At 35.8% G+C, this 17,251-nt stretch overlaps 1 protein-coding gene across 49 annotated transcripts in view; it reads right to left on the bottom strand.

Moving 5' to 3' along the window:
* SORBS2 (sorbin and SH3 domain containing 2) overlaps nucleotides 1-17,251 on the bottom strand; it is a 154,373-nt gene that overhangs the window by 29,653 nt on the left and 107,469 nt on the right. For 34 of the 49 annotated variants that reach the window (XM_072037190.1, XM_072037194.1, XM_072037192.1 and 31 more), the window contains 3 exons: nucleotides 14,683-14,797; nucleotides 6,899-6,982; nucleotides 5,821-5,877 (listed from right to left, as the gene is read on the bottom strand). In XM_072037190.1, the coding sequence (XP_071893291.1) occupies nucleotides 5,821-5,877; nucleotides 6,899-6,982; nucleotides 14,683-14,797 (256 nt within the window). The remainder of the gene's footprint in view (nucleotides 1-5,820; nucleotides 5,878-6,898; nucleotides 6,983-14,682; nucleotides 14,798-17,251) is intronic. The other 15 variants (XM_072037182.1, XM_038178478.2, XM_072037205.1 and 12 more) reach the window with 2 other exon arrangements.

Below are 17,251 nucleotides of genomic sequence, written 5' to 3'. Positions count from 1 at the left end.
CTGTTACAGTAATATTTTTCTTTTAAAGCACAACTAGTGATCTAAATTCATTTTTCTCTGTACCATTTTTGAAATACATATACAACAGCTTAAATTAAATTTTGCTGTGAAAACATGAAAATCTGAAAGTTACTTCTGCATGTGGAAATGAGGTCTGCAGAGTTTGCCCTCTCCCCACAATTACTCACCAAAATCTCACAACTGATTATAGCCACAACATTTTTCTAAAACCAGCTGAAAGCCCCATGTTTTTCCTGGCTGATTGTTGACCACCTTGTACTCCTGGTCAGAACGCTTCTTATCACAGACCACTCATTAATCATTACATATGGAGCTAGAGAAGTAGCTACTGCACAAATCCTGGACAAAGGAATGGAGTACTGCTCCATAATTTTATTTTTAATATAAAGTCAGCTATTAATGCCCACTAATTTTAAATCCATCATTCATACATTTTAAGCCTGTGGTCAGAACTCAGTAATACCACAATTAAGTAGGTAACTAGGTAGGAATCTAGACTGAACTGTATAGTCCCTGTGGCATTTATTCCTGGGAACAAAGCAGTGTCCAGAAGTTAAACGTGATTTCAATTCTTTGGATGTCATTTCAGAGCTAACCCGATGGGATGGAAATGAACTATTATACATCTTTTTAACCTGTGGGGACTATTTTTCTCCCTATAGAAGCCTTCTAGACTTTTTCTCTGTGTAGGAAAATCTTTACAGACTTTTCTTTGTAAAGAAGCAGTGTGTAAATAACAGCACTTATGGCCTGTAGTTTATATATACATATGTGTATATATATATGTACATACATATATATATATATATTGCAAGTTCATGAATAGGATTTTTCCCAGGTTTGTTAAGTGACACTTATGTATAGTTTTAGAAATCACCTGAGAGTATTTGGGAACAGATTTCATGTGACACTGAATACTTTAAATGATGTATGAGGGGAACTGTTGAAACTACTTATACAGGGAGAGGGCTAAAACGACAATGTCCATAAATATGGGTGTTCAGTTAGAAGTATTTGTCAGTAGACTGTTATTTAAGATCTGTATCACGTACCAAATGATCCCATCAGGACAGTAACTGAAGTTTTGATTTCCAGATTACACTGAAATTTATTAAACTTTGAGGCAGGGAGAACCACACAAACAGACACAATATGGATCAAGTATTACCTTAAAACTTGAGCTATGATCATTTCCCACTTCCCCACTAATTTAAACTGTACTTTCATTTAAATCACTTTAAAACAAACGAACAAACAAACAAAAAAACCAACAACAAACAAACAGGTAAAAAACTTTCAGACTCAGTAAGAATGGCAACTGAGATACAAACAGTTAAAAATGTCAACAAATCAAAGATTTTTACGTTACTTTCCAGAGAAACTAAGTTCTCTAGAACTTACTCATGTTGATCTCTGCATAAGTCAAAACGTTAATTTTTTCTAAAACAGGAATTTCTTTGCTTTGTGGATTAGCATTTCTTCTGTCTTACTATTTGTTACTACCATTATTCTCTCTGTTAAATACTTATATTACTCTTCAGTTCACAGACTCCAGCTAGGACCTGAATTCACTTTCAGTATAAACACAAAGGTAAAATCCCTCCTCAAGTGATATTACAAAACCTCTGATAAGTCATCTAAAAAGAATATGCTCACTGCAAAAAAAAAAATTGTTGCAAAACCTGATCACTGGAAATGGAAACACTAGGCTCATACTTCCAGCTGTCTCCTGAGCAGTTATACTTGAACCAACTTGTAGGGCACTGTGGCAGAATTAGTTGTAACACAGATTTCCAGCAGAGCTGGAAATAAAAGCTTCCAGAATTATATTAGTGCTAGCCTAAAAGAAAAAGGGCTGCTTGTCACGCAGCCACGTTCGGCACATCCAATACAGTCTTAAAGCACAGTATATTATGGGAGATGTGATTTCCTCTACTCATCCACATCTCATTTACAGTAGAGGATGACACACATGCAAACCAGAGTGCGTACACTACGGCAGGAAGGAGAAAGTTGCATTAGTAAGTGCTGGTAGCAATATATAGCAATCTATCTGCTACAAATTCCTATTGTGTTTATTCTTTAACATTTCAACAATTTAACGTGACATCAAGCAATGTCCAGCTGCAATTTGCAGCCCGTGTAAGAGAGATCTTCCCCACCACCTGGGAATTAAGCTGCTGCTAAGGGGAGCAAGCTGAGGCAGTGGGATGTAACCCGTGTTCTCAAGGATACTTCGCAAGGGAAAGTATGCATCAGCCATCTCAGGAGAGTGGCTGTCTCAGCAGGGCAGGTCTTTTGTAGCAATGGCCTGTTGGGAGAAGGCTGACAACCTTACGACAAGGACAGAGCTTTTCCCAGTGTTAAGTGCTTCCAGCAGTGAAGGTCTGCCTCACTCATACAACGATGTACCCGTTTCTCAGGTGGCTTTCTCTCCAGTGCTGCTCCCCACATGCTCTGTTCCATGATGGGAGAGCATACAACACAGTGGAATACAACCAACTTTTATCACAGCATACTATTTTTCTTAATTTGCTAAAACCAACCTCTTTTTCTGCAAATAAATTAAGTTATTTCTTATAAGTTTCATTTTTGTAGTAAAACATGAATTTCAAGATTTGCATACTTTTTAAATCATCTGCCATTGTATTCCTCTTGGGTAATAAACAGCCTAGGTATGACACCTTAAAATAAAAACTAATTAGTGGATTGGATTAAAAACGTGAAGAACAGAAATGGGTTCCAAAGTACTTTATGTACTATAACTGAGCTCATAAAGTCTATGGACCTATATATTAGAGAGAAGGGGTACTGTGAGACAAACCCACACCATCTGCTCTAGGAAATGAGCGAAGAATTAAAACACCTTTCCACAGGCAGCATAACTAGAAGCCTATGCTTTGGAGCTCCTTCTGTTATGGAGGTGTGCTGAGAGAATATATCATCAGATATTGTCAAATAGACAATAAACTTGCTCCTAGCACTTAGGAAATTTCCATGTTTTATATTTGGAATATGTATGGGGCTAATGATGAGTGCATTACTGTTAACTTATTCTGTCTGAACAAAATATCATGATATTTGTTTTTAAAATAAATTCTGAAAGTGGTCATTACTCCTAAGACTTCACCATTCAGTTTGTATTTTCAACATTTTCTTGAAATCTTGAAAATTTCAAGATTTCTCTTGAGGTCCTCTGAAACCTGACAACTGCTTTATGACAATTCTCCAACTATCCAACCTCAACGATTTTAAGAAAAATAGCTAATGTTATGAGGCCTGTCTGCAATAAAACCATAAAAGTCAGCAGTAGCAGAGCTGCTCACACCGACGAGTTGTGTAACCCCAGTTCTCCTCATGCTGCTACACAACAGGGTGATGCAATGGCATCAGTTCTGTGTGCTTTCCATGCAGAAAGCTTACCCACAAAATCCCTTTTAAGCATGCCCTGGAAAATGACAGTCTTATTTTAAACCTGGCCACCACTATCAACCTCATCTTTGCTGACCAGTCACTGCCGCACTCCGGTATCAGCAGAGGGACCTCAGGCTCCCTCACTGCTGGTCTCTGATGGAACCTTTGCCTGAGGCAGTATGAACACTGCAGTTAGTTGTCATCGCAGGCCTTCTTGTGCTGCTGCCACGCCTGCCATTAGAGACCAGACTGACACCCTCTGTCACAGACACTGGCCAAACAGCTGTGCAGTGACAGCTTGCACCACGTGCAGTGGCTCCAGGGCTACACAGACCGTGACGTAAATCCCACGGGCAGTAGAGCTCCCACTGCTTCCTTTGGAAGGCGTTATGTAACCCACAACTGAAACCAAACCATTGAGAACTTCTTTATCCACAGCATTCCCCAGGCCATAAATAGTGTGTCAGTGATCAGCCTAAGACAGCAAGAAGTGTGTGCCATGCCAAAATAGACTGCTGGGCTACTGCACAGCTTTTCCTTTCTGTCCTTTACGATACTCTTATCACCATGAACATAATATGCCTTTTCACCCCTTCTTTGATGCCATCTTTGAAGTTTTTTCTCTACGGAAGACACATATGGAGGCACATTTGTTGTACAACACTGATTTTTACCACAGACGTACACTGTTATTCATTGGCTGTGTGGAGTTTGTAACTTCTACCCACAGGTAGAGAGAGCCACAGTGAAACAGTTTAGAGGGGAAAGTTGAAAGCAAACAGTGGATATGATTGCTTTTTATTTCCAAGAGCAGGTATCATTGCTAACAGCTGCCCTGTCAGCTCTTGGACATGTATTGACCCATGAACCCTCCCAAATCCCTAAAGCTAGATAGGCACCTTCCAGGACATCCAAGACTGCCCTGTGTGGATAGAGGCTTCCTGACAAAAACAATCAAATTTTAGAAACATCCCAAACTACTACTGCTACTTTGATTCACTTCCATTAAAAGAAAATAATCATATATATTTATAGTTAAGCCAATGTTTTAGCTGTTTTCATGCATCAAGGCCTTAATGGTAACAAAAAATGAAGTTAGAAATGGTAGGCAAAGTTTTAAACAATACAGTTTTGTTTGCATGATGGTTCTAACATTTTAATGAGCTGTTTTTCAATATTTCAAATATTTTGCAGTATTTTCAATATTCTTCAATATATTGAATATTTATTTTGCTATAAATTTGCTATATACAGAATATAAATTTGTATATAAATTTGCTATATACAGCATATAAATACTGTAATTTGCAAAGAAGAGTTATTATATTTAAAGACTTTAAAAGCTTCAAAACAAAATATGTGTCCTTGTAAATTCAACAAAGAGAAAACCAATATTACTTAACAGCTATTTTACACAGACTTACTGAACATGACTATATTTCAAATAAACATATACTAGGACTTTTACTGGTTCTTCTCTGATATGTAGAGTACTCCCAAGTATCAGTGAAGGCCTAGAAGCTTATTATTTCAGAGAACTGCACCCAAATTTCACAACCATAAGTTTCTCCAAAATTCTAGAGCTTAAAACCAAACCAGAGCAAGCCACAACACAATTAACAATTTAAGCTTAAAATTTTCATTTCATTTTTGGAGATTCCAAAAGGAAGATGAGAGTGAATCACGAATATGAATGAAGCAAAGCCACCATATGAAGTGAAGTCATCATTACAGGATTCACTGACTTTTACCCTACCACTCTAAAAACAGCGGGGAGGGTAGGAGGAATGAAAGCCTGCATCTCTCCCACTCAGAGTAGGGCAATGACAGCCCACTACCTGATCTTGATGTATTTTATTCATAGCAATAACATTGACTGCCAATTCTTCAGTTACAAATTTACAACAGGATTATCAATGGTGTGTTTCCAGATTTGCAACATTAACCAAAAAATAATTAAATGGAGAAGTGATAGCTCAGCCACAAAGGCTTTGACTTGACATATACAATTTGCAGTCAGATATATTAATACAAAATACGATTGTGCTGATATATTATTTATGTCTGAAAGTATTGCACTTGCCCAACTCTGAAGAAGTGGGAATTTGTCAAGAGTTAGAGACATATGGGCTGTTGTGTAATTCTGAGTGTTAATCTCTGAGAACTTTTGGGGACAAGGACTCACAGTTCCTAGGATAATAAGATCAACATCCAAATGTACTAGTGATCTGGAAAGATATGAAGACAAAGATACAATGATTGTGAATTAGAAACATCTCATAACTATAAGGAGGAAACCACTAAATTTTAACAAACAGACACAAATGGCAAGGACGCCAACCCTTCTTCCCAAGAGAATCATCTGAACAAGAATCATTCATTTACCTCATTGGAAACACCAGAAGAACTGTCTTGAACATACTCCAAAAGCTTTTTAGGTGGCTGCATCATATAAGCAGAAGTGTAGAGATGAAATGGAGGAGAATCAATGGCAGCAAGGAATGAAACGTGGAGAAGGTGACACAGTTAGAAACTAAGTGTTGACAACATTGGATACAAGAGTGACACATATAGGTAGAATGGAAGGAAGACAGTGTTACAATATTTTGTAAATTATTAAGCATCTTAATAAACGTTAGTAACTTTAGGTGGTAAAATTTACAGCTTGAATGATTGAATCAATACTAGCAGTTTTTAATACTTGTGAGACAAAAGAATGTAAGGCATCACAGTGACATTCCGCTAGGAACTTTCAATGTTCTTTTCTTACAGGAGACACTATATTCTTAGGTTACCAGCACTAGCAAAACATTGTTCACATTTTGTTCTTCAGAAGAACATATCTGGACTGTTTCTGCCTACCTATATGGAAGAATGACAAACCAGCTTCAATGGCTAGATAAAAGGAGATGAGAGGTAATCAGGGATAAATGTGATACACTACAGAGCACTGGACAACAAATTTTAAAAGGAAGCGTGAAGTTCGCTTTCTCTTGTGCTTTCACTTTTCACAGCTGTGCATTCTGATTTTGACTTATGAACAGATGCTGGTTCCCAGAATGCCCTCCAGGACCCTGCGCCAAGTGCCCAAGCTCCTCATGTAGCATGGCATGTCAGTATTGCTTTATGCTTTTAAAGATTGTTCAAACCTAATCCAGGCAAATGCAAAAGATTTAGGAAGATTAGTAAACAATTCTGTTTAACATGGAATTTATATTGTTCTTAAATATTTACACACTACTATTTGTCTAATATGTTGTCTGTTTTTAAGCTATTAAAGTCACAACCCTGACAGGTTTAGGCTTCACTTAAAAAAAAAAAAAGTTATATGCATTTGATGATTTTATTGACCTTCCTTAAAAAAGTCATATTAATTTTACTGGGATATAAATTTGGTAATTTGTAAATCCTTATTAAAATATTACCCCTAACATTTAAATATTAATATTCTGCCCTCACTTACCGGCCGTCCAAACTCCAGTTCTGAAAAGAATTTATACCAGGGTTCGTTTTCTAAATCTATGTCATCTGGGTTTACGTGATCGGGCTGGAGCAGTTGTGAAGGAAAAGGGAAGGAAAAGGCACACACTGAGCAAAGTGCTAGAAATGCCATGTCACTTCAAGGACACACACACAAACGCAAAACAAATACAGGGAAAACAATGGAATAAAACCAAAGAATGAAGATGGTATTTAAGACAGAAAATATTCTTGTTCAAGAATTGTCATTGACCAGCAACTTTAATACTTTTCTTTTTGTTGCAATTCTTCCAATGACTGGAAGATGTTAAGCATTTTAAGATTACTCTTAAAAGAGGCCTCTTTGACCACTTCTATAAACACAACTGCATTAAGTGCATTTAAGGCTACTAAAGATGCCTTGTTTAGAAAATGTTTTAAATGACTGTCATCTTCAGCTAGACAACATGATAACATGACATAATTCTGGCACTATTGCTTTCACTCATTCCTTTTTCTTCTCACAAAGCATGTTCATTCTGGGTCTTGCAGTCCTGAAGCAAGCACTGAGCAGAGATAGTCAGGCATGACTATATTAAAAACCTACTTCAGAGGATCAAATGGAACTAGGATATTTTAAACCCTATGGTCAAAAATATGGAACAAAAAATATGCATTCCGTAATTTTAGCCTTAGCAGCATTTTGTAATGCTTTATCTCTCATGGACTTGTTGACATAAAGCATTTTTTTTTTCCACAGTGAAATGTTTTTTTTTTTTTTCATCTGAAAATTCTCACAGCAAAGGGATTAAGTAGGAACTGAAGACAGCATAAAGAAAGCTTTTCAATGAGCAGAAGAATAATTGACAGATTTATTCAAGTAGCATGAAAACATGACAGTGCAAAACAGTAGAGCTCCCAATGGGATGTTTAATCCACTGCAAACTTGGCTGCCTTAATTATTTTCTAAACAGCTTCAGTTCCTTTGTAAGATCTGATGTAAGCTGCCATGCAGCGCAGAATTACAGTGAACTCTTGTCTTCAGGATCTCTGAATAAAAAAAGCCTCTTGCTGAAGATAATTCTGAATTTAAAATTTAGGCCCCCACAAGTGTAATTATCAGAACTTAGACACTAATTATGGCGTGACCTAGAAAGCAATCCTCAAAGTAGGAGGCAAGGTCCTATATAAGGCATGATACTGGTGATTAAGTATATAACACTTTTTCCTCCTGAGTCAAGCTGCCACCAATATACTAGAACAATCACACACCTATTTCTATTTTCTGCAAGAGATAACACTGCGTGCTTGCCCATTTCAGGTAATTAAAAATCTTATAGCACTTTTCTTGCTGCCTTTGACGTTATTAGAATGGGCTGCCAACTTTGCTCTATTGAAAGCTCAACAGCAATTTTGAACTACCTTGGTGCTCAAATACCTATGAGCTGCTCACGCAATATCTGGAGATACTAGAGACTATACAGAGACATATTAGAGGTTATATATGATTTCAGGAATACACCCAATCTCTCCTATAGAGAGATGAAGATATGAATGCAAATACAACAGATTCAAAAATACAGAAGATACTTCATCTGAGGGATAAAGGAACTGGGGCTGTTTAGTCTAAAGGAAAGGAGGCTGAGGGGAGACCTCATATGAAAGGAGGCTGCAGCGAGGAGGATGTTGGTCTTTTTTTTCAGGTGACAAGTGACAGAATGTGAGGAAACAGCCTCAAGTTGCAGCAGGGGCGGTTTAGATCAGATATCGGGAAGAATTTATTCACAGAAAGGGTGGTTAAGCATTGGAACAGGATGCCCACGGAGGTGATGGAGTGGATGTGGTAATTATAGTGGTGGGCTTGTAGTGTTAGGTGATGGCTGGACTTGGTGATCTTAAGGGTCTTTTCCAACCTAAATTATTCTATGATTCATATTATATTTACTCAGTATCCCATTACAGGTAATGCTTGGCATAATCAGATTTTTTTTGCTTACCTTAAAAAAAATAATATATATATATAAATCCACAATTTAGATCTGGATAATCTGTGAAGACAGTATTAAGCAGCTGCTTTTCATGATTTCTCCTAAGTTACAGTATGTTGAAACATCTATAGCATGTTTTAATCTTTATATTATAACAATGAATTAATTTCCTGGGACAGAATTGTTAAAATCAACAATTGGGAGCATCTACTTTGGGATTTTACTTCATATATCAGTAATGACCTTTTGATGGGAATCTCTCTTACTTGTCTGTCTTATTGCACCATGCTTCTCATTGCAGAGGAGCCCTGGAATACACAAATTCAATTTATTTCACATAAACTGAGCCAGAAGATGCACTATGGGAGCCCAATTAATGGGCTGCAGCCACTAATGGGTGTTCACTTAATGAACTAGTTTCAAATTACTCAGATATAAATCCCTTGAAATGCAAAGCATATCATGGAGCTGTTGGCACTACAAATCCAGGCCTACTGACTGGCTGCCCATTTCCTTGGGCATCCAGCTTCAGTTTTATTAGCCTCAAGCTTGCCTGGACAGCAGCAGCCTCATGCCTACACACTGGTGGCCTGGTGTCCCTCCCTCCTTATAGGGAGTGAGAACACACCACCAGATGCACTGGGCTTCCACCCCAGTAGCCAAACAGATTAAAATGGAAATGGTAACTGGCTCCCTTTTTATCTTTAAATACTCTTGCTAGTAGTTGAATGCTAAATTAAAAAAAATAATAATAAAAAAATAAAAATCTGCTTGTAAGGAAAAAAATGCAAACAGTGTATGTTAATGCACTGTATGCACTTGAATCTCAGTATTCAAGTTCTCCTCCTGTGGTAGTGTGCCAATGCAATGAGAGCATAAGGGAGTGTGTGAAGTTAGCTCTATGCACACAAGTCCTACTTTTATTTACAGTTTGAACCGCAGAGGGCAGCAAACAAGAAGAAAGAGTGCTGAAGTTCATAACTTCACTGCTGCCTAGCAGTCCCTGGGAGGACGCTGCATTCCTTGGGCTACCACAGGCAATTGATTTCACTTGGCTTCCAGATTCAGTTTTGCTGGGGGACTGTTTTTGATTCTCTCTCCTACTAAGAGACTCATTTTAACTCTCTTATTTTGGCTTTAAAATTATGACAAGTTTTTTTGACTTTACGATTTTGGCTTGGTCTTACAAAGTATCTCCCAAACTGCTTGAACAGAGGATAAAAGCATTAGGAAGGTAAATTCCCTTTTATGACAAAGAGAGTAACTTTCCCATACTTTGTCCTTAAGCTAGCTTTTAGTAGCATTTTCATTGCTTGCTTTAAATTTACCATTTAAAGACCAATAAGTATCTTCATTTCACCACATGCATCAAATGATCAACACAGCACTGTATCAGCATACTCGAGTACAGAATACTGAGGTTAATTAAAAATTATATCTACAGGCTGGCATACAGCTTTGCCTGTGCTTCATTTTATATACATAGGTAGGCATTCACAGGGAATAATCAAATGTGTGAGTTTAAAATGGTGGGTTAAGTAGCTCTTATGATAGAGTCTGCACAGTCAAATTTACATTTAGCATTTGCAAATTCAAACACCACATCAAAGTCTCTTTGGAACAATGGACTGAGACATTTGTCACTAATTTGGCTTTGACTATTTATTGGTTCCATAGAGCTTCTTCTTTTTCTTCTATTTTCAAAAAGCTGCTGTGGCTCCAAGTCCACTATCAGATTGACTTAATCTCTCCATATCTTTATCAGAAGACATATTTTGTAATACTATAACATACCTAAATGGGGAATATGTAATTCATTTTAAAAACACAATTAAAAAAAATTACTTTAGTTCACAGAAAGCGTTACTGGAGATCAGGTACTGAGTAGCATATTCTGATAACCAAACCAGGCTGTAATGTCAAATGTGACCAAACTTGTCACCTAAAGAAAAATTCAAATTAACCACTACAGTTGAAAAATTAGAGGTGCATCAATGTGCAAGCACAGCCTATTTTTGCAATTTGACAAGAGGAATATTTTAAAATTTACTTTGATTATGAAATCCTCTTGTATATAAATTCAGTAGAAAATTTGTATACTGAACATACATATAAAAAATCTGGAATAGAAATGAACCCCAAAGTTTTATCTGACTAGCACAAACATATTTTCATGCTTTGATTAGAACACAATGAAAATAAATTCATCTATTGATTGTCCCAATTTTTCGGTCTTTCTTTACAGCAACACCAAAATTTTTCCTTACTTGCTTCACTGAATGAAGAGAGAAATGTACAAACTGTAGAATATGAAGTTGTTACTTCATATATATGAGGTTGAAACTGGTAAAGAATAAATATTTAACTTTATATTCATATGAGTAAGATTGAATTATTACACTACAATTTACTTATTTACTGGAAGTAAACATGCATTTTAGGAAACAAATCAATGGCCCTGATAATATTAGAGAAAAAACAGTACATTTTATTGAATGGAGATTAAAAGACACATAAATGGAGATTAAAAGACACATCAGAACAACTTTTGTACCACCTTACCAGTACTATATTATTAGAATAAATTGTAACGGTTTATGAGCTCATTGAAATGGGAGGAAAAGGAACTGCCTTTGCTTGGAAGACTATTCAACAGGCTAAGGTCACTTTTTTATTTTTGCAGACCACTTTGTTATGTAATTGAGTATAAATTTAAATTTTCTAAATTTCACTCCATTACTTCTAGTTACAATCTCAAAATGCCAACCATAACCCCCTCCTTTTTGTAGATGGTTAATACTCTTACAAGGTCAACTTACAGAAGAAAAAACTGATTCATGACGGAAGGCTGCAACATGATGTTACAACCTGAAATTTCACTCATCTTTTTATGTCTGTAACAAAGATAACCAACTCTTCCTAACTGATCTATTCATTTAAAATTTATTACTACCTCATTTATTTTAGGTTTATTATTTCATATGTTCTTTTGTTCTAATGAATGAGTATCTGGTGAATTACATTTCCCACTAAATGTTAATCTTACACTGAATCTCATTTTATTATATACTTCCTATTTTCTAACCTCCACATTAGTCACAACTGCTTCCAATGTAGTATTTATGTTAATAATGGGAAATCTGATCTTTCAACATCATCTGCCCTGCTTAGTGTCATATAAGATAGTTGTAAATATTGTTCCCCACTCCCCCTGTGTTTTTTTTTTTTTCCAGATTGTTTATATCAACAATGCGAAGTAGACATGGAAATGATTTGATTTCAGAAAAAAAAATAATTAAGAGTAAGTTTTGGGGCATTGGAGAACCTCTCTGACTTTTTCTTCCCTCTCCACTCCCCTCCCCCCCCCTTTTTTTTTTTTTGTAAAACTGATACAGTAATAGTTTTAAATTTGGATGTTATAAATGTCCAACATTTACAACACTAATGAACTATGTTCATTTTTATCATCCATATTTTGTACAACATCTTAATATAATCAGAACAAATTTCTTAGATATCAAAAATCAAAATGTTTTGAAATGATCAAAATGAAAGAAACTCATGCATTTACAACAAAGCTGTGAATTCGGAATTTGCCTCTGAATTTGGAGCTGATACAATGTTTTCAGGTATCAGCTTTTCCTAGACACACAGGAAAATCTTTTGGCACCTATTCTGCAGATCATCCTTTGATAAGTTGAGAGCCATACGTTCCATATCTGATTCAATGGACATGAGGAAAACAAATATATCAGTGAAACCACATCTTTTTCTTTTTGTAACATGGTCAAAAGGAAGTACATGAATACATAAAGCTAAACATCATCTTTATCAACAGCAGAAATTCCAGAACTGTGATAACTTACTCTATTTCAAATATTTTTGTATTAATTAATAGTTACAGTAACGTCAGCATAACCTCTACCATGACTCGTTTATCAGTCTTTTACTCAGAACCACACATAAACAAAGAATCTCTCAAATCTGTCTGAATAATATTTCCTCAGCTTTTTAGATTTATTCTATAGAGAGACGTTTCCTTAAGTTCCTCAATTTTCCTATATCAGCTACTAATCTAAGCTTCAGATGACAGAATTCTGATTTTGACTGAAGCAACTCAGCAAGTATAATGTGCCTGAGGCTTTTCTGCATTAAAATATTATAAGGAACAAGCAAAGCTCAAAATCCAACCTCTTGATTGAGAGCATCAAAATTAAAATGCATTAACACATTAAAAAAAAAAAAGGCTCCAGGAACAGTCAGCAAAGCTCACTTTTCTGTCATCTCATTAGTTCACTAAAATTGAAAATCTGTATCTATGACCACATTAATCAATAACACAATTCGTATATATAATTTTTCATGCTAAGTTAGTAGAAAACATAATTTATTAGAAAAGTGAGGCTATCCTTGAAACATTACTGTACTTTTTTATTTCTTTTTTTTTTTTTTTAATAAGAAAACCCTTGAATCTGCTGTTATTCTTTGGCACTGGAAAAGCCTGGTAAATGACCTCAGTGTATAATGCAACTGTTGCAATCAAAAAAAAGTGCTCAGAACAAATGCCACTGCTTTTTAAATATAATTATTTCTTAAGAGCAGCTTGACAACAAATACTAAATCCCATGTAATTAGTTTGATTAATTAGCAGTCCACAGAGAAATGCCAACTCCCTCTTTGAAAAATGAATCAGTTCTGCAAGAACTTAATTTCACAGAAACACACTACAGAAGTCATATTTCTGCAAAGACCACAAAAACATGTGGAAAAAGGTTCTTAGTATAGGTGTTTCATTCTGTTGACATATTACATATTCTGGAATTGAATTATTTGAATAATTTATTTTAAATTAGAAAAAAAATATATCTGTGAACAAGCATGTAATGGAGCAATACATATGCAAATAATAAAACAATATCAATTACACAAAAACCTTCTTTAAAACTAGACTCCCTCAATTGTAACAGCCTCAAAGTAAAATCCCAAGAAAAGAAAATACTGCCACTGATATGTGACAATTTTCCTAAAATACTAAAGTATCGAGAGAGCACAAAGGTAAATTAGGTTGGGTGGATGTGTTTTTCAGCAAATGAAAACTTCTGTTAACGGTCATTTTGCATGCATTAAGCTTAGCTTTGTAAAACTGGCATGTAAAACAATTCCACAACTGCAATCACTGTTCAGAAAGCAGTAATAAAAACTGAATTACATGTTCATGTACGCTCGGTACTCATGGAGTAACTAGCGCTGGAAAGAACCTCCAGAGGTCACCTAGTCCAACCTCCTACTGAAAGCAGGTCACTCAGGGCTGCGTCTAGGTGAGTCTCAAACACTTTCCGAAATTGAGATTTCACAGACTCTCTGGGATACCTTTACTGATATTAGATCAAAATCTACTTAAGGGTACAATTAGTCACATCCTGAAAATGCAAATTGTTTATTCTTGCGCATTAATTAACCAGAAATCGTATGTGCTGTTGCTACTACTGCAAATGAATGCTAGAGATGCATGCCAATTAGAAAAAGCAGCTTCCATTAATTCACAGTTCTACTCATCATCCATTACATTTGCACAGTGGTTCCTTGACTTAGAAATAACAGATCTAAGTTCAGCAAATAAGCCAAACTCATATTTTCAATACAACCATCATGAAAGAGTAATGAAAAATTGCTGCAAAATCATATTTGAGAAAGGACTTTCAATATTCATCTGAGTATTTATAATCAGTAATTAATAATAAAAAGATGATCTCTCACCAAACCTCTCACTGTATATTACTATTTCATGTATGTCTCTTACCGGTCTTTCATGTTCAAGGATTGATGACTTTCCTGGCTCATACTCAAAAATGCTTCTTGGTTCAGAACGGAATTTGCGGGTATCTACCTTTCTGTCAGGGGGATCCCAGTCATTTCTAAATAATAAATATGAACAACTGAGTTAATTGACTGTCAAGCCATCGCCTTTACAGCTCTGTAAATGAGACATATACACGAAACCAAATGAATTTAGGCATATTTTCTCTTTCCAGATTTCAGTTGTGAAGTGTCTGGCCTAGCATCCCATCTTTACTATAGCAGTAAAGTTATTATAGCAGTTATTACAGGAGGTATATTCAGTACTGCAAGAAAAATACTGGGTATGTCCAGCCTATATGATTATTTATTCTTTTAATTGGTGAACCAGTTAAAAACTTTCCTGACATATTGTGTTAAAATACCATGGTATGCCTTCTCAAATTGCCAATTTACTACACCTTAACACAAAATTTATTTTTACTATACTAACATAGATAAAAGAACGGTAGATGTTTTTGTCATCACACAATATGACAGTAAGTCCACATTGAAAAAGTTACACAATTTTCTGAAACAAAAAATGAGGAACTATTTTACAAGACAGCATGAAACTTTAATAGGCGTTCTTTGTCCTTATCTGTAGTAGAATTGCTCTTGAATATCCTGTAAATAGGATATTCTGTTTCCTTGGAACTTTGAATAGATAAGCAAGAACAAGAATTCGGAGTCAACTTTGGGACAGAACTTTATCCAGTATCTCTACAATTATAATTTAGCTTTCAAGTTAATAGTTCGATGCAAAGAATGCTTTTTTTTTTTTTTTTTTTTTTTTTCAGTCACATACTATGTTGTTTTAATAGCTACCTGCACATTTTGGGTGAGTAGTTTGGTAGTTACTATCACAGCGAGAGCCATCTTCTCATGGCATTTTTGTAGTCACTACCCATATTGTATTTGGAATAACTGTAGCTCTGGGGCAAATGATCCACTAGTAACTCACAGAATGGGTGAAGGAAAGAGGAAGTCTCATCAGTTATTTCCTGCACTTACAATAAGAAATAACATGCTCTGGTTAAATTCTATCAAGCTTTCTGATGTGACTCAATTTGAAGTGACCTGGCCTAATAAGGCATATCACGTGCCTTAAAAATCTATGGGTTACCTTTTATTTACAATGCAATTTCTGGAAAACAGGTGCATCTATTTATAAAATGCCCTACCTTTCAAGAGAAGAACTTACACATGGCTTTTTATTGTGCATTTTCACTGAGGCAAAACTACACTTTCAGAGGAGAAAACAATTTATTTTTTTTTTAAGAACAAACTGGAAAATGGAAATGTGCTGATCAAGTTCCATTATACTGCATATCACTTTGAAGAAAAAAGGATGCTACTGAAATTCTGGTTCACACTGAATTCACTTTCATTTACAATGTTTAGCCTATAATCCCTTATGGACTATATTTTTGAGCCCAACTGTTAATGCAAACCGTATCTTGGCCCCCAGCTAGAAAACCGCTATACATGAGGACCTAAGCCTCTTATATGAGATTTTAAATACTCATACTTCATAGGCAATTAAAAAAAGAATCTCCCAATGGCAGGAAAAGATTGATGAGCTATAGCTGTCAGCAGCAGGCAAAGCATAACTAACATGTTTGGCATCCCTTGGCCTGGAGAACCTAGATTTTCACTGCCTGTCCTATCAAGTAGGAGATTAAAAAGGAGAGGCTGAACATCCAAATTGAGTGCTGCAGCAGTTATTTTCAAGCTTGACAAAAGGAATTGTAACAGTCCTCAGCTTCTGTGACCTAGGCATTTGGCCTAGCACTGGATGGTGACTCACGTAACTTCAGATATCAAAGCTAAGCAGATCTATATTTTAGCCTTTTGCTAAGTAGATCTATGCTTCTGTCTGACTTGCTAACAAATTCAAACCTCTTGGCCTTTGGGAAGTAGTCCAACTCTAACCCCCAACATTTCCAATTGAAAAATGTTTCAGCAACAAGAAGAGCCAAAATCAAGAATCATTGAGCAATCTCATTTTCATCTGCAGTACATATACCTGCTGGATTATTTTTTGAATTGCCACTACTTACAGATTTTAGAGAAAGACATAATCATACATCTTAATTTAGCACTCAGTATCCTTTTTTTTTTTTTTCCTTACTGTATTTTATGTAAACTGCAAATGATTTGAAACTATTTAACATCATTCAAATTCTACATATCAAAATATTTACAATGTCCAAACTGACAAAATGGGCTACCTCTGTTTTGTTGCTCGAGTTGTTGAGAAATAGAGGTTGACTGCTATACCTGTACGTTTTGCTCCTTCTTTAATTTCAATTAAAAACAACATTTAGACTCTTTTGCTTTGCTACTGGATATCCTAAGCAGTCTCTCCTACTCAGGACTAACTATTAAAGGCAGCTGCTAGAGCATGGATTCTTCTGAAACACAACAAGCAGGACAATCCCACCAATGAGAATGACAAATACTTCTAAACGGTATCACTTGTAAGATTATGCACTTCTTCAGCAGGTTGAAGAAATGGCAGCACTATACAT

This window comes from Anas platyrhynchos, chromosome 4, assembly GCF_047663525.1.
Source record: "Anas platyrhynchos isolate ZD024472 breed Pekin duck chromosome 4, IASCAAS_PekinDuck_T2T, whole genome shotgun sequence".
In the NCBI taxonomy this organism is placed as follows: Eukaryota; Metazoa; Chordata; class Aves; order Anseriformes; family Anatidae; genus Anas; species Anas platyrhynchos.
Note: the sequence above shows the minus strand (reverse complement) of the source record. Positions and strands in the feature narration are given on the sequence as shown.